This window comes from Lissotriton helveticus, chromosome 1_1 (genome assembly GCF_964261635.1).
Source record: "Lissotriton helveticus chromosome 1_1, aLisHel1.1, whole genome shotgun sequence".
Lineage (NCBI taxonomy): Eukaryota > Metazoa > Chordata > Amphibia > Caudata > Salamandridae > Lissotriton > Lissotriton helveticus.
This window is the reverse complement of record NC_136057.1, coordinates 999,732,795-999,750,870: the sequence shown is the minus strand read 5'-3', so window position 1 is coordinate 999,750,870 and position 18,076 is coordinate 999,732,795. Positions and strand designations below refer to the sequence as shown.

Here is an 18,076-nt window from a genome sequence, read left to right as displayed (position 1 = left end):
ACAAGTGTTGTGGTTGAAATTAACTGTCCATCAGTCTTGGTAGGACAACATTTAAATTCAAGGTGGGTCCTGGAGATGTTCGTGGAGGAATCACCTTTTAAGGCCTTCAAGAAGGGCTTGACAACAGGTCTTTGAGAGAGTCAAACTGAGGTGTATGTTAACCCTGTAGACCAGGTCCCGAAAGGTTTTAAGAGGATCTATCTGTTTACCAAAACAGAAGTGGACAGTTTCCATTTCGCTGCATAGCAAGCATGCATAGTATGTTTATGTGCTACACACGGGACTCCTCTAGAAGTTTGTGGTAACCAAACTAAGACCTAAGCTGCCAGATCGCAGATTCAGCTGCTTGTGGTCTGGGTGCCTGAGCTGGCCCTGATTTTAAGTTAGTAGATCTGGTCTGAGCAGAAGTTATTCATGAGGATAAATCAACATTTCAAACAGCACCGTATAGCAGGGCTGTTTAGCTTTCCAGCCACCACAATGTTGGTCATGGATACTTGCCTCATATTCTTCAGAACGTATGGGATGAGAGGCAGTGAAGGAAAAGTATAGTCAAATATTCCAGACCAGTTTTCCATAGTGCATTGCCCTTGGACTGCGGGTGTGGGCATCGGGAGGCGAAGTTTTGGAATTTTGCGCAGTGAGGAACATATCTATTGTGGAATGGCCGATTGGCAAAAGTACCTTTGAAGTACCTGGGCATTCACCTCCCATTAATGGACTTGTTGATGAGTCGGTATTAGCAGATCCCTAACATGTCTGTCCATCCCAGGCAGATTCTCCACAAGGCACTGAATGTGGATGTGAATAACCCAGTTCAAAATGTTTTGGACTCAAGCCAACAGATGGGGTAAGCGAGTTACCCTCATCACTTGTGCTTGTGGTACAATGCAGTCATGTTATCCATCTTTATCAGGACTTTTGTGCCCCAAATGAGCCTGTAACTGTCAGGTTACTGGCCTGATTGCCAGGAGCTCAAGATAATTTGTAGGACAAGTTTTCCGACTGCTAGACATTCGGTAAATACTGCTGTGGTGACCCTGAACGGTAGAGCGTTACATTGGTAGTGTGGTCTACTTGCCAAAAAGCACAGGTAGCGGTGAGGAGTTGTGTGCATGCTTGGGACTGAGGTTCGCAATGTGATCCCCTGTGCAGCGCAACAGAATGGCATCCTGAAGCGAAGTCATGTTGAAGTGCTCCAGCAGGATGTAGTAGTTCAGGCACCTAAGATATAGAACAGGCTGCAGAGTACAATCCTTATTAACCACTTGGATGCTAAGCCTATTTGCTCTTCTTCATGTAATTTCCATTGAAATCAATGGAAACTCCATGACGAGTTACCCTTGTCATTAGCACTGAAGGGGTTAAGGATCAGGAAGTAGTCTCTTTCACCCCTATTATTGAGGGGCTACTAGCTTGATAGTAACTTTGGTGCAGGAGCACTTGTACTTCTTCCTGTAACAGACGTAAATGGTTGTGACTCATTACTTGGTGACGCTGTGGTATATTTGGACATCTGGAACTATAGGAGTACTCTTGCTACACCACAGAGCACCCATTTGTCCAAGCTTGTTTTCTCCCAGTATGAAAGGAAGAACGTCAGCCTTTGCTTGACCGGTGTTGTGTGATCGAGGAACAGTGGTCAAGTCACTATTTAGAAGTAGAGATGTCCCTGTTGGAGTCACCTCTACTGTACCGTTGCCACAGTAACCACTTCTTCGGAAAGACTTGAATCCCTGTATGTAAAAAAATAACCATGGATAGCCATTCCTTTAGATAGTATTTGATAAATTAAAGCCTTCTCTCACCTGCACCTTACTGGTGACACCCCTCGGTATTTAGGTCTGATGTCCTTGGCAGTCTGTGTCCTTCTGGACCTGCAAGCCTCGTCATCATCATTTGTTTTATTTTGCACAAAAATAGCCATAAAAGATACATACATTCTATTCGGGGTACACTATGAATTGGAAAAAAAACATGTTATATGCCCTTCACGGAGGAAAAACAGCAACTACCCAGCGATTGTGAGGCTGGAGTAGTATGGGACAACTTTAAATACTTGGGATTTTTTGTTAAAACAGATTCCCACAGATTCTCTGTTAACAACCGACTACCACCACTCACTGTAATAACGATGTTCAGCATTAGCACACACTGCCACTCTTGGTGCTTGGCCGAGCAGCCTTATTTAAGATGATGGCATTGCCCTGTTTTCTATATGCATTTCAAAATGCCCCCTATCTGATCCTAAATTCCTACTTCAAAGACATTGAGTGTGAGATCCACACTCTCCTCTGGAACAGGGCCCCACGCATTGCCCTTCAGAACTTGAAGAAAGGTTGGTATGATGGAGGTATTGGACTGCCAGATATACAAAACTTTAATTGGGCAGCACAATTGACAGTGGTGAACTATTGAATGTATCTTCCGTTAACTGAACCGGCCTATCAGATGGAAAGATTGATGATGAGTACAGGGAGACCCCTAAGGGAACTTTACTGCAGCACTAGACATACAACCCCTAAAGACCCCATGGCAGTAACCCTAAGCATTTGGCATAGGACTCACTGAGCCCTGGGCTGGACAGATAAGTTGACCCAGGCCATTCCCTTGTGGGATACAGCAAGTTTAGGGACCCTGGGAACACAGCCTGGCTTTGATAAGTGGGACATTATTGGAATATCTCGGGTGGGGGAGCTCTGGGTACCGGGACGGGTTATCCCATTGTGAGGGAAAGATACAGGAGGAGGACGAGGACTCACCCCTTTCTGCCGTATTCTGTCCGAACCGAGACCCAGGACTCGAAGAGTTAACAGAAAACCCTCCTTCCTATATACAGGAAGCCGAGGAGAAAGAACGGAAGGACAGCCAATGGGGAGGCAAGCGTTCACAGGATGAGGCGGGACAACTGACCTTATGGGAGTGGACGCGGGAAGATAGAGTGAGCAGTAGGAGGAACCGGGAAGACGTCGCGGAGTTGGAACCGACGGAGCAGCAGGCGGAGAAGGAGCTCCAAGAGACGTCGAGGGACGAAGAAAGTACTGCCGGAGAGGACGTGGACAGCTGGTCCGATGACTGGTGGATGCCCCAGGAGGATGCTGAAAGGCCACCGCAACTCCGGAGAGTTGCGGCAGATGCGGTGAGTGGGTCTGCACGGACCGGAGGGGAGGGAGGGAACTGCGGGTAAAGGCTTAACAGGGGAGGCCACATTCCTCTCTATTACTTGGTACTCTGCACGTCGTAACCCCCCCTGGCACTACCTTCCCTATTCCCTACCACCAGAGAGCTAACCCGGCATTGTTATCTCTTGGAAGATATTTTAGTTGTTTATAAGGTATACGCAAGGGAACCTCCAGGCTGTAGAATAAAGGGGAGGACTTCCCAGAACTCAGCCACCCTTGTACCTTTCAGAAGGAAGCTCAAAACAGGCACATCAAGGCTAAGAGTGTTTTCAGGCCTTATCTTCGAGTTTTTGTATTAGTGCACTTAGAGTGTGGTGACGGTGAACGATACCAGGAATACACACAGTCCACTGACCGCTATTTTCCTTTCTTTGATCCTACCGGGGTGGCTGTCTCCAGACCTGGATGAAGAAGTGAACCACGACTGACAAGACAAAGACCACCCATCTTGCAACCACCTGACCATCCCTACTACAGTAATTCCATAACCATCGGACTAAATGTATTATTGTCCTCAATGATTCCTACCCCACCTTGTAAATTCCTCAATAAACCTCACCATTCAACTCACACTTCGGCCTCCTAGTTTCTATTTCCGCCCATCCCTCCGACACCCATTCTCTAACCCAGAGCATCTGAACCAGATAGCAGAAAAATTTGAGGTGGAGCATTTGCCCTGGTGTATTGTGGCCTAAGGGAAGAGTGATGAGGCATCTTGTGACTCAAACATATTAGTGGAAAAAAACTTGCAAACATCCGCGCCCAACATTGATGGCAAGAGTATGGAAAGCATTTGTATCTACAGAAAAGAATTCCATAAAAGCATGAATAAATTTTTTTGCAGATCTAAAGCATGCCACATAGCAGAGGAAGGTCTGTCTGTCTTACCTGAAAAACTATGTGGTCTGTAAATACATGCTTGATGCAGCGGACAAAATATTCAGTCTCAGACTCCGTCAGCTGTAAAGACTCAGAAGACTTGAACAAGGGGCCTAAATTTTTAAACTCTGGAATGGCAGCCAATTGCTCTGGAAAGAAAAATTTGAAATACTTAGACAAACAGATCATGCAGATATTATGGACTCAGACAAGAGTAAGACAAGCACTAACAAAGTTATACAGTATTTAAACAATGGAGCATTACTGACATCTGATGTGCGGTTTGCGTGAATGTAAAAACAACCTGACCCTATTCTCTCTTTTACTTAGCATACAATAACACTGCCCCATCTAAAATCAAGGAGCTGTGAGGGAATGAATGCTGTGTGGCCAGAATCGCCAATTGTCTTTACTTTTGCCACTTGCACACCAAAGCTTTAGTTCAAAAAAATACTCTAGGAGGCCCTTTCCAGATTATGATGTATTGCTGTATGTACAGAAAGCAGCAACAAAAGCTCTTCAATCAATTTATATCCAAGCCAATGTCCGCCAACGCTTGCAACTCTCTATTGCTGTTTCAGTAGCCATACATGGTCCAATCAAACTCTTTTCCATGGCTGGTAAACAAGTATGCATGTAATTATGTGGGGTGGATTGGTAGGACACCTGGCCATGCTACAGTCATTTGCCTTGAACTCCCATGCATGGCACAGTACCATACACAGTTTACAAGTCCTTGTGTTCAAAACTTAGATGCAGCAACTTCAGGAAGAGGCCTATGCGTAGCCCCACTCAAACTCTGGTCAGATCACTACACCCAGTTTTGCAAGTGTCACTAGAACGCATTTCCAATTTTTTATGAAGATGCATACAAATATGCGGATTTCAGGAAATTAGTTTATTAGAAGCTCTATTTTTAAATGCTATTTTTTACCCACCTTGAAATATATCTTGACGGGCTGGAGTAACTTTCTCATGCTGTTTACTGACAACAGGAGTCATTTCTGCAAAGAAAGAGGTTTGTTAAATTATGGAGATCAATAACTTGCTTCGTGGAGGACCATGTACAGCAACCGTAAATACACAGAACAAAAAACAAGCACTGACAAGTCAACGGGTCTGGTCTGGGCAAACTTCAAGTATTTATGCCACAAAAAAAAAATGGAAAACACGCTGCCGCCTAAACATGGTGGTCATGTGCTTACAATATAAATGTTACATTTAAAAAAAAAACTGCATTCATTTTTAAATATTTTTGATTCAAAGAAAAGATAGTAATGGGTTTGAATTAAGGTAACCTGAAGATAGAGTTCAAACACAAAGATGAATAAAGGATAAAGTATAAAAAAAAATAGAAAGAAAAAAGCATTGACAAGGTAAAGTATTGGGCAACTATCCCTAGCACTGAAGCACATGTCTGTTTTTAGGCAGATTTGCATGTGATCAGACACATTTCTTACTTACAGGGCAAGGGAGCCACCAACTGAAGTAGACTGACCTATTGCCGCATGCTGTATTCTGGGGTGAGCGAAGGCAACATGTGAATGACCACTGAACAGACCAACAAATTATGAGGGCTGATCAAAAGCCTCTAATTTTCTAGAGGGCCTTTGAAACATTTTTGTTCAGATGAATTAGAGATACTAGCTGGGACATGAACTGCTCTGTCATACCCACATTTGTCACCATTATTTTCAATCCTGATGTTCTGTTTCTCTCTCACCTTTCTGGGTGTACACCATTTGTATAGTGCTGCAAAAACAGATTGTTTATGTCACAGTACAAAATATGGTAGTAAATAACATGAAAAAAATAAAAAAAACTCTCTCATGAGGCTTAAATAAATCCTATTCGAGTCGTGTGTCCACATGACTTCTATTTGGCAATCCACGAAATCAATTGGCAAACATTATGATATAATAGTCAACTTGGAGTTGTGGTACATCAGATAACTGGTGTGATAGAAGTTTAGCTTGTGTCCACTCCATTGAGAAAAAGAATTACAGTACAGAAAAACGGTCACTGAATTACCCATTAATTGCACAGAAAGCAAGCAATCTCTTAACTTTGAGGCAGACACTGCATGACAGAATTACACACTACCCTCAAACCTGCACAAATGTATGGTACCTAACGGATTACAGGTGTTAACGCTCTTATTCTAATCATATACTTACACCCTTTATTGAAAAAATCATTGACCAGCTGACGGTATTTTTGCAATCTCTAAACTTGCACATATGAAAAATGTTTTTCAAGTCCGAGGTAGATAAATAACACCAAGAAACTGGGCACACCAAATAAAATGTGTATCTAAGCACTGGGTTCCATAGTTGGCCAGATCTGAACGTGCATGTAAGTACCCCACCAGCAACTAAGTAGAATAAATCTGGTGAAATAACTAGCCCTAACCACTGTAAGAATTCAGTAACTGTATAAAAAAAAACGCATGAAAAAACGCCAAACATTAATACAGGAAAACATTCAAACAATTTCTAAAAACCATAGAAAGGCACTTGACAAACGGCCTATTAAAAAAATCACCGAAAATCACTGAAAACAAAATTTTATCTAGCTAAGGGAGTGGGTGAGCAATAATTCTTGGTTCAGCCACAGCAAGAAAAAGCCAGATTGTAGAAAGTGTCCTTTAACATTTTTGGAATACGGATAAACACATTTTCCAGGCTAACATTGTCTCTAATATATGGTATACTGAATGCGGAGGACAAAAATGAGACAGAAAAAGTTTTAGATACAATTGCCAGTCAAACCTAATTCTAGTCAAACCTAATTCTATTTCAAGACCTATTTTGGTCAGCAGTCATAACAGAAACCTTATACCACTTCATCATAAACCCTTAACTACATTTCCCAGATACCGAAGGAAAAATAGTAGGCCAAAACAGCCAATCGAATCCATATTATAGAATGCCCGACAAGGCTCCCCACTGCCTCCTTCATTGCTCAGCAGCAGATAAGTACCTGCACGTAGCTAGACAAGAGTTTTCCAACCAATCTGCAACTCTTTGCTGCAAAATAACGTTTTTAGGTCACACAAAAGATAGCACGTGCTGTTGCTTGCAAGACATTCTGCTACCATACAGTGGGCTTGAAGTCTGCCCTTGCTTCTCTCTTTGACCAGTATGTGCCGGCTGCACTTCCTCTTCATGAGTTCATTCATCTTCTGGAACATGGCCCGAGTACATTTGTCCTTCCACTGCTTGCTCTTTCTGAGCTAGTTTTTTCTTTTAGTTCATGAACTGTATAAGAGTGTACGTGTTGCTCGACAGTCTCTCTCATGTGCTCCTAACCCCGCCCAGAGTTGTTGCTTGCCCCCCCTTTCACCTTCACATCCATCTCAGAGTTGTTGCTTGCACACTCCCACCCTCTAGTTCCACTCCATGGTGTTGCTTGCAGTCTTCCGCCCCTCTTCTTCCCCTCTCCATGTTACTTTCTCACTCCTATCCCGCTGCATCCCTTTGCTTGCCTCCTCTCATCCCACTCCATCTGTTGCTTGCCCCTTCCACACAGTCCCACAATGTTGCTTGTCCCCACCACCTGTGTTGTGGCTTGCCCCAAACACGTTCCCGCCCCCACCCCATATTATTGCTTACCACCTCCCACACGCCTGCCACAATCAGCGTTGTTGCTCGAACTCTCCCATCCTGACCAGCGTTGTTGCTTGCCCCCTTCGACCTGGGAGATAAAAAGCATTGTAAAAGCCAATAGGTTTTGCCTACGCGACCTATTGTCTTTTTCAATGTTTTTAGCCATGTTACACAGCACAGATTACCCAGGTCACCAGGATGCCTCCTTCAGACTAAGAGAGGCTTTCTTAGGGAAAGCTAGAGGATTGCATGATAATCGCACTAGCACTGAGAGACCACTGAAGGGTGACTTGGGAGACCAGGTCACCCCAGGCATTGCTTTCCTTATGGGGAAACCTGTGCTATTGAAGAGACAGATTAGGAACCCTTTATGGGGAAATCTGATCACAGGTTTGATGCAGGTAGACAGTGGTGCCCTGCCTTGGTTGCCAAATGACAAGCCATATCAGCAAGACAGACATTCAGAAAACAGGACTACGGCTAAAGAAACGTCAGATTCGAAAGACATTTTCACCCTCAGTCCATGGAAAGGGCTTTGGGGGACAAAGTGGCACAGGAGGCGGAAGGCTGGTTGAGAAAACCTTTGCATAAGGAAATGCAAGCCACCTTAGGACACAATGCCGGTGCCTGGATGAACTGCCACGTTCCTAGCAAAATTCATAAAAGATCAAAAGAAAGGTACATATTTCAGAGTCATTAACAAATATCTTAGATATTGCTCGCCCAAGACAGTATCAGGCTGGGCCTAGCAAGGCGAGGACAAGATGGCGGACGTGTCTCAACACCGCTCCCTGTACAAAATGAGTGGCCTGCAGTGAGTGGTTTTTTTTTTATAACTCTTTATTCTCGACTGCACAGTATTAATTACATCAAATTGATTGTACATTCTGTATAGCATAGTCGTTTTCTCATTTTCTCCCAACTAAACATAATGACCAATTACTTAAGCGTCATGACACATCATGTAGCAAAAAGTGGTATAATCTCTAAGACAGTTCTCAGTCATGCTACATCGTATTATCACCTACAGGAGCGTCGTTATTCAATACAATACGTCATTTTAGAACCAAAATTAACAAATAATGAACCGTAATCCCATTCCTCCCTCAACCCCGCATCTCCCACCCATATCCTACTCATCTCCTGATCTCAATGAAAGCCAGTATGTGTCACTCCTCTACAGTGATGTCGAACAAACACAATACATTACAGGGGTTCAAATAGCCTGCGCGTATAAGGATTCCTACCCCCCTCGGCTATACATTGGGCCACACAATTTATATGGTTTCACTGCCTACCCGCCTGTGATGGTATCAATTCCATCCCTTCCAATTCTAACAGCATGACCTCCCAATCCTGTGCTATGGGATACTTCCACTGGCCACTCTCCTCCTCTCGTCGAAGCGCCACCCCCTCCGCCCTGCCCCACTTCACTAGGTCTGCCTGCCACAAAGATGTACTGGGTGGTCTAGGAGACTTCCACCTCATCGTCAACGCTCTGACAGCTAATAATAGGGCCAAATCCAGAAACTTGAGTTTAGCTTTTTGTGTTTTGGGACGTGTACGGGACCCCACTAGACAGTACAATGCGTTCTCCGGTACCGGCAGGTTAGTAACGCTACGTAGAGCCTGACATATCACCCCCCAGTAATCCCGCAAGAGCGGGGGTATGTCCATAACATGTGGAGAAATCCAGCCTCCTCCTCCCGACAACGTGGGCAACAGTGGGGGTGGGGTGGGGGTGGGGGGGTGGGGGGGGGGGGGAGTCACAAAACATTCTATGCAACCTCTGTGGGGTAAGGTATGCCCTGTGAAGTATCATTACCTGTATGAATTTAAACTTAACATTCCTCGACACCCTCTTGGGATGCTCAAGAATTATCTGCCATGCCCTATCCGACAGTACCTCCCCCGAGTCCTGAGCCCAGGTCTCTCTTAGTGTAGTAAGCAGCAGATATAACCTCCGGGGGGGCACCCGTGGCCTGTAAGAAGGAATCATGATCCAGCAATGTGTCGTCTCCAAAAAAGGCGCCCACCTCATCCACCCCTGCTTCTACCCAGGGACGTAACTTATGTTGGGTGAGTCTGCCCTGCGGTGTCGGGATGCCTAGCAGAGGAATATTTCCGGCGAAGGGTACTACCTCTGCCGTGTATGCTAATGCCTTCTTCCAGCACAATAGGGCCGTGCGCAGAAGAGGGTGGCAGTCCGAAGGAGGCCTGCCTCTGGGCAGCAACTGGGAATGTATTTCTCCCAGCGCCAGTCGGTCTGCAGTGTAACCAATCTCGTGGAGTTCCTGCCCGCTACCCAGTGTGCGAGCCACTGGAGTAGACTGGCATAATAATACCCACGGAAGTCAGGTGCTCCCAGGCCCCCCAATCTGGTCCCCAGTTGGAGCTTACGGAGACTGATACGGCGCCGCCCAGTGCCCAAATTAGGGTTATCAAGATCGTGTTTGATGCATTAAATATCTGTGGGGGAATAATGACAGGCAAATTAACAAAATAATATAACAGGCGGGGGAGCATGGCCATCTTTGATATAGCAATCCTACCCATAATGGATAGGGGCAGGGAGGTCCAAAACCCTACACTGCTGCGATGGAGTGTAATAGCTCAACTGATATTGCCCTCAATCTGGTCCTCAGGTGACCTATACACCTGTATGCCCAGGTATTTGACAGTGGTCTGTGCTACCGGTATCAAATGTCCCCCAAAGCGAATAAAAGGGGGGTTGGGCATCTCTCTGAAATAGAAACCAGTGGACTTTTCAGGGTTAATGGCCAGACCAGACACCTCCTCAAATCGACTAAAAATGTTGTATAATATCGAATGGTCTGCCGCCAGATCTCGGAAGTACAATAAGATATCGTCAGCGTAGCTGGACAGCAGGTTGTGTGTCCCCCCAATCTGGATACCCATTTGATCCCCATGCGCCCGAAGGGCTATGGCAAGGGGTTCCAGGGCCAATACGAACAGAAGGGGCGACAGAGGGCAACCCTGTCGGGTGCCTCTTTGTACTGGATAACTCTCCGATATATATCGGCTCGTGCGGGCCCGGGCAGTTGGATCTGTGTATAATAGTCTAATCCATTTCAATAAGGAGTCCGGGAAGCCATAACGCTTCAAGGACTCAAACATGACGTCCATGACAGAGAGTCAAACGCCTGTTTGAGATAGAGTGCTATACAGCCTGCCTGAGAGTATTCCTGCGGGGTGGCTGTCAATAGGGCATGCAGTCTCCGTGTATTCTGGGAAGTACTCTACCCGGAAGGAACCCACATTGATCTGAATGCACAAGAGTAGCGAGATGAGATTGTATCCGCAGAGCAATAGCCTTACTAAGGATCTTGTACTCCGTAGAAAGCATTGACAGGGGTCTATAATTCGTCAGTGCAAGTGTGTCTCTTCACGGCTTGGGTAGGGACATAACCAGGGCCTGCATCATTGAAGCAGGTAAATGACCCTCATCGAATTACGCCTTTTACACTTTTACACTTTGTCTAGGATGGGCACAAGGATATCGGAGTATGTCGAATAAAACTCTACTGGAAGCCATCCATGCCCGGTGTCTTATTCCGGTTAAGGGACCAGATGGCAACGCGGATCTCTTGTTGTGTAATGGGACCATCCATTCTTTTCTGTACGTCATCGGGCAGGACCGGGAATGGTAGTCCATGTAAGAACTCAGCCACCCGGTCTGGGTCTTCTAGTGGTAAGGGGGCGTATAGCGCTCTCAGATGATCGTGGAACACCTTATTATTTTCAGCCTGTGTCTGGACTATGACGCCCGACCCATCACGGATTTGGGTGATCACCGGAGGATCCAGACGATCTCGCACCAGCTGGGTTAGTAAAGTACCTGATCTATCAGCCTCGGCATGTTGGCGGCGTAAGTATCCCTTATGATCTATAACCCTCAGTGTTTCTAATACTTCCCCGTGATCAATGTTCCCCGCCTGTAGTTCCCCCCTCTTCCCAGGGTCTACACTTGCCTCCCTCTCTAGTGCCTTCAATCGGTTCTCGACCTCGCAAAGTTTCTTATGGATTTCTTGCCGGGCCCCCACTAACTGACCAATGGCTGCGCCCCGCAATACAACCTTCATGGCATCCCATACCACCAGATTGGACGTAGCCGAGTCCCAGTTTTCTGTGAAGTAATTATTCAAGGTGTCCGACAGGGACGTGCGAAAAGGGGCGTCCTCTAAAAGGAGTGGGTTAAGTCTCCAGCTGGGCACCGGAGTAAGTACCCTACCCCAGAGAAGGTCAAGTGTCAGAGGTCTATAATCGTAGAAAGTTTTAGCGAAATACTCCGAACTGCCAATTTTCATCACTAATGACTTTGAACACAGGAACCTATCAATTCTGGTGTGTAGGTTGTGTACTGGGGAATAATAGGAATATTCTTTATGACTCAGGTTCAATTCCCGCCAGGTATCCGCCAATCCCCAGCCCGCAGTCCAAGCTGTACACATCTCGGTCAATTTAGTTACCCCAGCCATCTGCAGAGAGGGGATGTGATCTGTCCAGTTCTAGATCTAAGACCATGTTCCAGTCACCTCCTAATATCCAAGGGATATCCACCCAGTCTGACAATACCATACCCACTGTGCGGAGAAATTTATCTTGATCAAAGTTCGGGCGTATATACTGCCAATCACTAGTAGTGTACCATCAATGTGCCTTTCACTAAGACATACCTGCCCTACTATATATTTCTACAAATGGTGTTCCATGTGGGACCCAGATAGTCGCCCCCCGGGAAAAGGCCGAATAAGACGTGGAATAAATTGTACCCCTCTATTTCTTCCACAGCGTCTGAGCTTCTGATGTCGTGAGGTGTGACTCCTGTAGGAATGTAATCTGTGTGTGGTGTAGGATCCTGCCGCTTCAGCCATAATCCCCTTCTAGCGGACCTCGGAGTGTTAGTAGGACCTTCTCAGAACAGTGTATGATCATCGACCAGGAGACATCGTACCCCAAATCCCCCTCCCAAAACTGAACTAACTTGGCGCAGCTAAATAACAGCGCTGTGCAGAACAGAAAAATCATGAACAGAGAATTCCAAACACAAGTGCATACGCCATTGGGGGGGTGGCCAAGCACCATGCTAATCATCGTTGCTGTCATGCCGGGCGCCGCCGCCTCAACGGTGTACCAACCCAGGGGCATATCTATTAGGAGCATAATCTGGTTACCAACTGGAGATATCCTTGTAAGGGGGACAAATAGTTATGTGGGGGTGCAACAAATTAAATACAGTTCCCCAGCACCCAAGATATCCCACTGCATGGCCAAACTGCGATTTAACAACCAATTTTCACATTAAAAAGGATACCGCCCAGTGATGTAAGCAGCGTCCCCCCTCTCTCAGGGCTCAAGGTCGCCTACCTCCGAGTTCCTCTAACAGTGTCTCAGGTCTCCGCTGTCCTCCCGGATCAGATCGTGCAGGAGCAGCTCCGATCGTTCAGGGCAGGCAGTATTGTGATGCCGTTCCTCAGCACCGCCCTAGGGCCGCGTGGCGCCCCCCCATCCCGCGCAGAAGCAGGCCACAGCTGTCGAGGGTCGCGCACTCAAGTCCCCAGTGGACCGAGCACCAGCCAGGGCCGTAGCACCCGAGGGTCGCTCACTTCCAGTGTCTCCCGTCTCAGCCGGCACGGACTTCTCTGCAACTATAGCCCCCGGTGTTCCTCGGGGTAGGCCGCAACAGGCCCGATCTTCTATAACAGGCCTCCGAGGCTCTCAGCCTCAGTTGACGGCACACAGGGTCTCCCAGGGGGCTCCGGTCACCCTTAACTCCCCACAGCACCAATATGGATCCTGCAGTCTCCGCAGAACAGGAGAAAGCCCCCAGGCGGGCCCGGTGCTCAGCAACAGCCGACCGCCATTGTGGCTGACTAGCCACGCCCCCATCACCTGCAGAGAGTGATAACGCTGCGGACGGACTGCAGTACGGATCGCAGACCGGACCTGGCTTCAGGGAGACGTGGTGAGGCGCGTGCGGCTGGCTGGACGAACGCTGCACGTACCGGGTGACAGCAGAGGAGGCTCGAATGGAGGGTCTGTGGCACCCGCTGGCAGCCTGCAGAGGACTTCTGAGGGTGGAGGGATTGGTGCCCCGGATCGGGAGTGCTGTGTGAGGAGGACGGCTGTGAGTCGGCGGGCTAGGAAGTGAATCGACCTGCAGCGATCAGAAGCCCATGGGGATCGGTGCCGGAAGGAGCATGAAGTCCCGGGAACAGTGGCAATGCTCAAAAGTGGAAGAGAGTGACAGGGGAGCTCTCGGGCCTGCTGTGTTGGTTACAGTGCGGCCCACACGCGCAGGCTTACTGCCTGGGGTTACTAGCCCACAGGAATGAACACACAGGATCTGCGGGGGCTTCATAAGGTGAGACACTTTGAGGTGAGGTCCAGTACTTTGCTGTAGACAGCAGAATAGCCACGTTGAGATGGGAAGGCCCTGATGATTCAAGCTGCTTGATAATGACCACATGCTAAGGGGCTGAGTTGGCCCTGACAGAACATTTGTAAGCTGCATGTAAGGCATTAGTTAATACCATCTCTAAGTGGTACTTACTTGGAATTGGGACTGCTGGGCTGTGGCCTGAAGAAACTTGGATGGACTAGGTTGACTGCAGTAATACTCATGGAGCAGGATGGGAACTTAACTCTTACAATAACCCCCCCCCCTCGTTCTTTGATGCCTCTCCTCCTTTCCTGCGCCAGTTCTTGCATGCACATGGTGCTAGGAGGGACAAGGACACAAGAATAAGCAGCTGTGGTGTGGGCAAGTGACACGCACACCGGGACAGAGTTGAGAGCCACTACCCTGAATGCTGCCTCAGGTGCAACGGAGAGGGGGGCAGAGGGACAGCCGAGATGGACACTACAGGGAGGTAGATTTCACCTGCCGGAAGACAACAGGATGGGACGCATGAGAGGGGCGAGCCCCAGAGCCTCCTCAGTGACAGAGACAGGAGTCCCCGGTCTCACACAGCATACCACAAGATGACAGGTTTGAGGCTATTTTGCAAAGTATTCAACACTCCAGGCTATCCATGGAGGCAAAAATTGACAACATGGTGACAGAGCTGACGCTTCTTCATGCAGATCATCGAAAACTGTCCTAACGAGTCACTACTGTTGAACATACTTTAGCTGAAGTTCAGCCAGCCACAAACACTTTGACCCAGCAGATAAAGGACTATGAACAAAAGCTTCGCTGCCTGGAAAACAGGATGGAGGAGGCGGAGGGCCGCTCTCGTCGCAATAGGGTCCGCCTGATAGGCCTTCCGGAGGGGGCTGAGGGTCACGATGCTGTGACATTTATAGAGACCTGGATGAAAGGTTTGGTGCCGGAAGAGTCTCTTTTCCCCCCACTCCCCCACTTCTAAATCAAGAGGGCCCATTGTGTCCCCTTTAGGAGGCCTCCGCCGGGTGCTGGTCCCCATCCATTCTTGTTTAAGTTGCTACACTATCGGGACAGAGACTCTATCCTACGAGAAACGCGGATGTTAAAAGAGGTCCAAATAGGAAACACAAAGGTGATGCTTCCCTGATTACACCATAGGGGTGCAACGTCAACGGAGTTCCTTCCAGGCGGTGAAGAGACCGCACAGGCAACTGATCATCCAGTACTCCCTTCTCTTTCCTGCAAAATTACATGCTATCGCAGACGGTAAAATATGCATTTTGAAACACCGCAGGACACCAGGGACTGCATTCAACGGTGACGTTTTCTGGCCCCAGATCAACTGGCCGAGGTGAAGCCTAAGGAGACAAAACACACGGTTGCAGAACGAAGACAACAAAAATGCACCCATAAACTGCTGGCTGTAATGAAGCTGGAACAATAATTAGGGAGAGACAGCAGGCAGCCAGAGAGGTTGTCGGACTTGGCCAAAGAGTCAGATAAAGAGAGGTTGTCCATAAGGTCCTCAGTTGAGGAGGCCTCATTGGGGTCTGGTATATCCAAAACTGTTTCTTTGCTGCTGCCAGAGGTCACTCCACAGACGGCAAATGGAATTATCTGAGCTGTAATGTATTGACGGGGCACGTTGGGTCTCCCTGGATATGGGTGTCGCTGGTGTGGGAACAGAGGATGGGAGTTGTGGGAGAGGGGGTATTCAGGCTATCTGGTGGTGAAAGCTGGAATGAAGATCATCTACTAGCCACAAAACGGAGAGCTTACGGGTGACTAGGATTAAACCTTGGTTCTGGGCGGGCTTGTTGCACTACAGGTCTCACTCACACACTCATACACTCTAGGGGATTGCTTTGACTTTTGGTGTATGGCACTAGGTTTGGGCAGTTCTTCATGGTTGGCGGGCCGCTCTTTTGTCATTCTATATCAGAGTTGTTGCTGTTCTTAGTTCAATTGGGTGGCTTCGTGCTTGGCTGCTGCTACCTCCGGATGACCCCTTAAACTATGATCTGCTACATGACATTTGTTCTGTATCATTTCTGCACCGGACTCTGCCTATAACATGACAACACAATGCATTATCACATGGAATGTACGAGGATTATGCACCTCTCGAAGATATGCGTTATATGCTTATCTTAAATAACATAATGTACAACTGGAACTCCTGCAAGAATCATCTACGCACATAGAGTCCATTAAATTACAACGCAAATGGAGGGGACACATTTATGCCACAAACTACTCCGCTTTTGCTGGATGGGTGCTGGTCTGGGTCCGCCCGGGTACCTCCCTTCTATTGGAGGAGACGTTAGTGGACACGGAAGAGAAATACATCTTCCTCAAAGGCAAACTGGATGGATGGTCCTTCTTACAGGGAAATATCTACGCACCCACCACAGACCAGGGGTGTTTTGGAATAAGTGGTGTGACATACCTTGGATAATAGGAGTGACCTTAACAACGTGCTTGACACGTCACTGGATCGATCGCTCCCACCACCCAAGGCCACTTCGGCATGTACAGAGGCCTCAATGATAGGGGATTGGGTTGATGGATGGGGGATGGTGGATATATGGTGACACCGTGAATACTCTCTATTCCACACCACACAGATTACATGTCAGTCTCTACAGATTTTTAAGTACACCCAATATGCTGCGGTATGTCACTCAGGCTGACTACCTCGGGCACACACATTCCGACCACAATCCACACTGCGTATCAATAGCATGGGACGCACAGTTCTCCCCAGTCCCAACATGGATATTACAACCCACACCACTAGAAGATTCACCCTTCAGGGAATCCATTTGCACTGCTATATTGTGTGCATAATGCAGACATGACGTTGTCTGGCTTGCAGGACTGGCACGCATGCAAGGTGGTGCTATGGGGCACCTGTACGGGAAAGGGCAATGGAATGTGGAGGCAGATAGAGAAGGAGCTCCAGGAAGTGGAGCATACCTTAATGTTACTGGAGCTGCGCGCGATTTCTGATCCTGCGTGCACTACACAATATACGACCACGAAGACAACACATGCAACATTAATGGAAAGGCTGTGGTGCTTCAATTATGAGGAGCACTCCGCTAAGACACATGCAATGGCAGACTGCTCTGGTACCCTACTGGCATGGTTGATTCGGCAGGAACAACCACACACTCCCATTATGGCATTGCACTCTCCTGATGGTTAGTCCAGAGAGGCCTTTTTGGACAACTTTTCCTCAAGGAAATGGGACCCCTTTTGTGCCTCCCAGGACAATTTGCTAACTTGAATCAAAAAGATATTTGGGACCAAGATTAAGGGGCCCGAGGCAAAGTGCACTTCTACCGCATGGCTCTAAAAGCCCAAGCTTTGAAACGAGGACAGTGGCAAAATACAGCCATTTTAGGGCTTCTTTCCTTTGACAGGAGCAGAAGGGGATAGGGGTCCCGTGGAGCCTTCAGGGGAGTAGCTAAAGCATCAGGGGATTTCTTCGATAAGTGTACAAGTTGGGGGTAGGGGAGCAGGGCAGTACTTTGCACGATTTATTTACAGGTGGCAAGAGCTGCCAAGCAATGCCTGGATTATGCAAGTGTCACAGCATTCCAAATACAGTTTGCAACAGCAATGTCGGAGACCCCTTCAGATCTCCTTAATGCTAATGAGCCTACTAGATCAGGAAATTTAAGGAGCGCCCCTTTGGTCTATTGTCTGCACTATGGTGTTTCAAGAAATATTGAGACCGGCAATAAAATACATTGAGGCCACAGGAGTGAGATTGCTGGTCTATTTAAAGGACATGCTGTTGATGCATCATGCGCAAATTACATTCTCAAGCATCTGGGGATGGCAATAAACCTCTTGCAAGATTCAGGATTCATGATAAATAAGAAGCACTCCACAGTGAAACATGACCTTCCTGCAGATGATGTGCTTTCCACAGGTAAAGAATGTCAAGCGTTTGGAGGCAAAAGAGGAAAATGCTTGCAAAGACACTA

The 18,076-nt window shown here is 47.5% G+C and overlaps 1 protein-coding gene across 2 annotated transcripts in view; it reads right to left on the bottom strand.

The window, feature by feature from the left end:
- COPG2 (coat protein complex I subunit gamma 2) overlaps positions 1 to 18,076 on the bottom strand; it is a 408,642-nt gene that overhangs the window by 165,291 nt on the left and 225,275 nt on the right. For both annotated transcript variants that reach the window (XM_078677502.1, XM_078677504.1), the window contains 2 exons: positions 5,000 to 5,065; positions 4,071 to 4,210 (listed from right to left, as the gene is read on the bottom strand). In XM_078677502.1, coding sequence (XP_078533628.1) covers positions 4,071 to 4,210; positions 5,000 to 5,065 — 206 coding nt within the window. The remainder of the gene's footprint in view (positions 1 to 4,070; positions 4,211 to 4,999; positions 5,066 to 18,076) is intronic.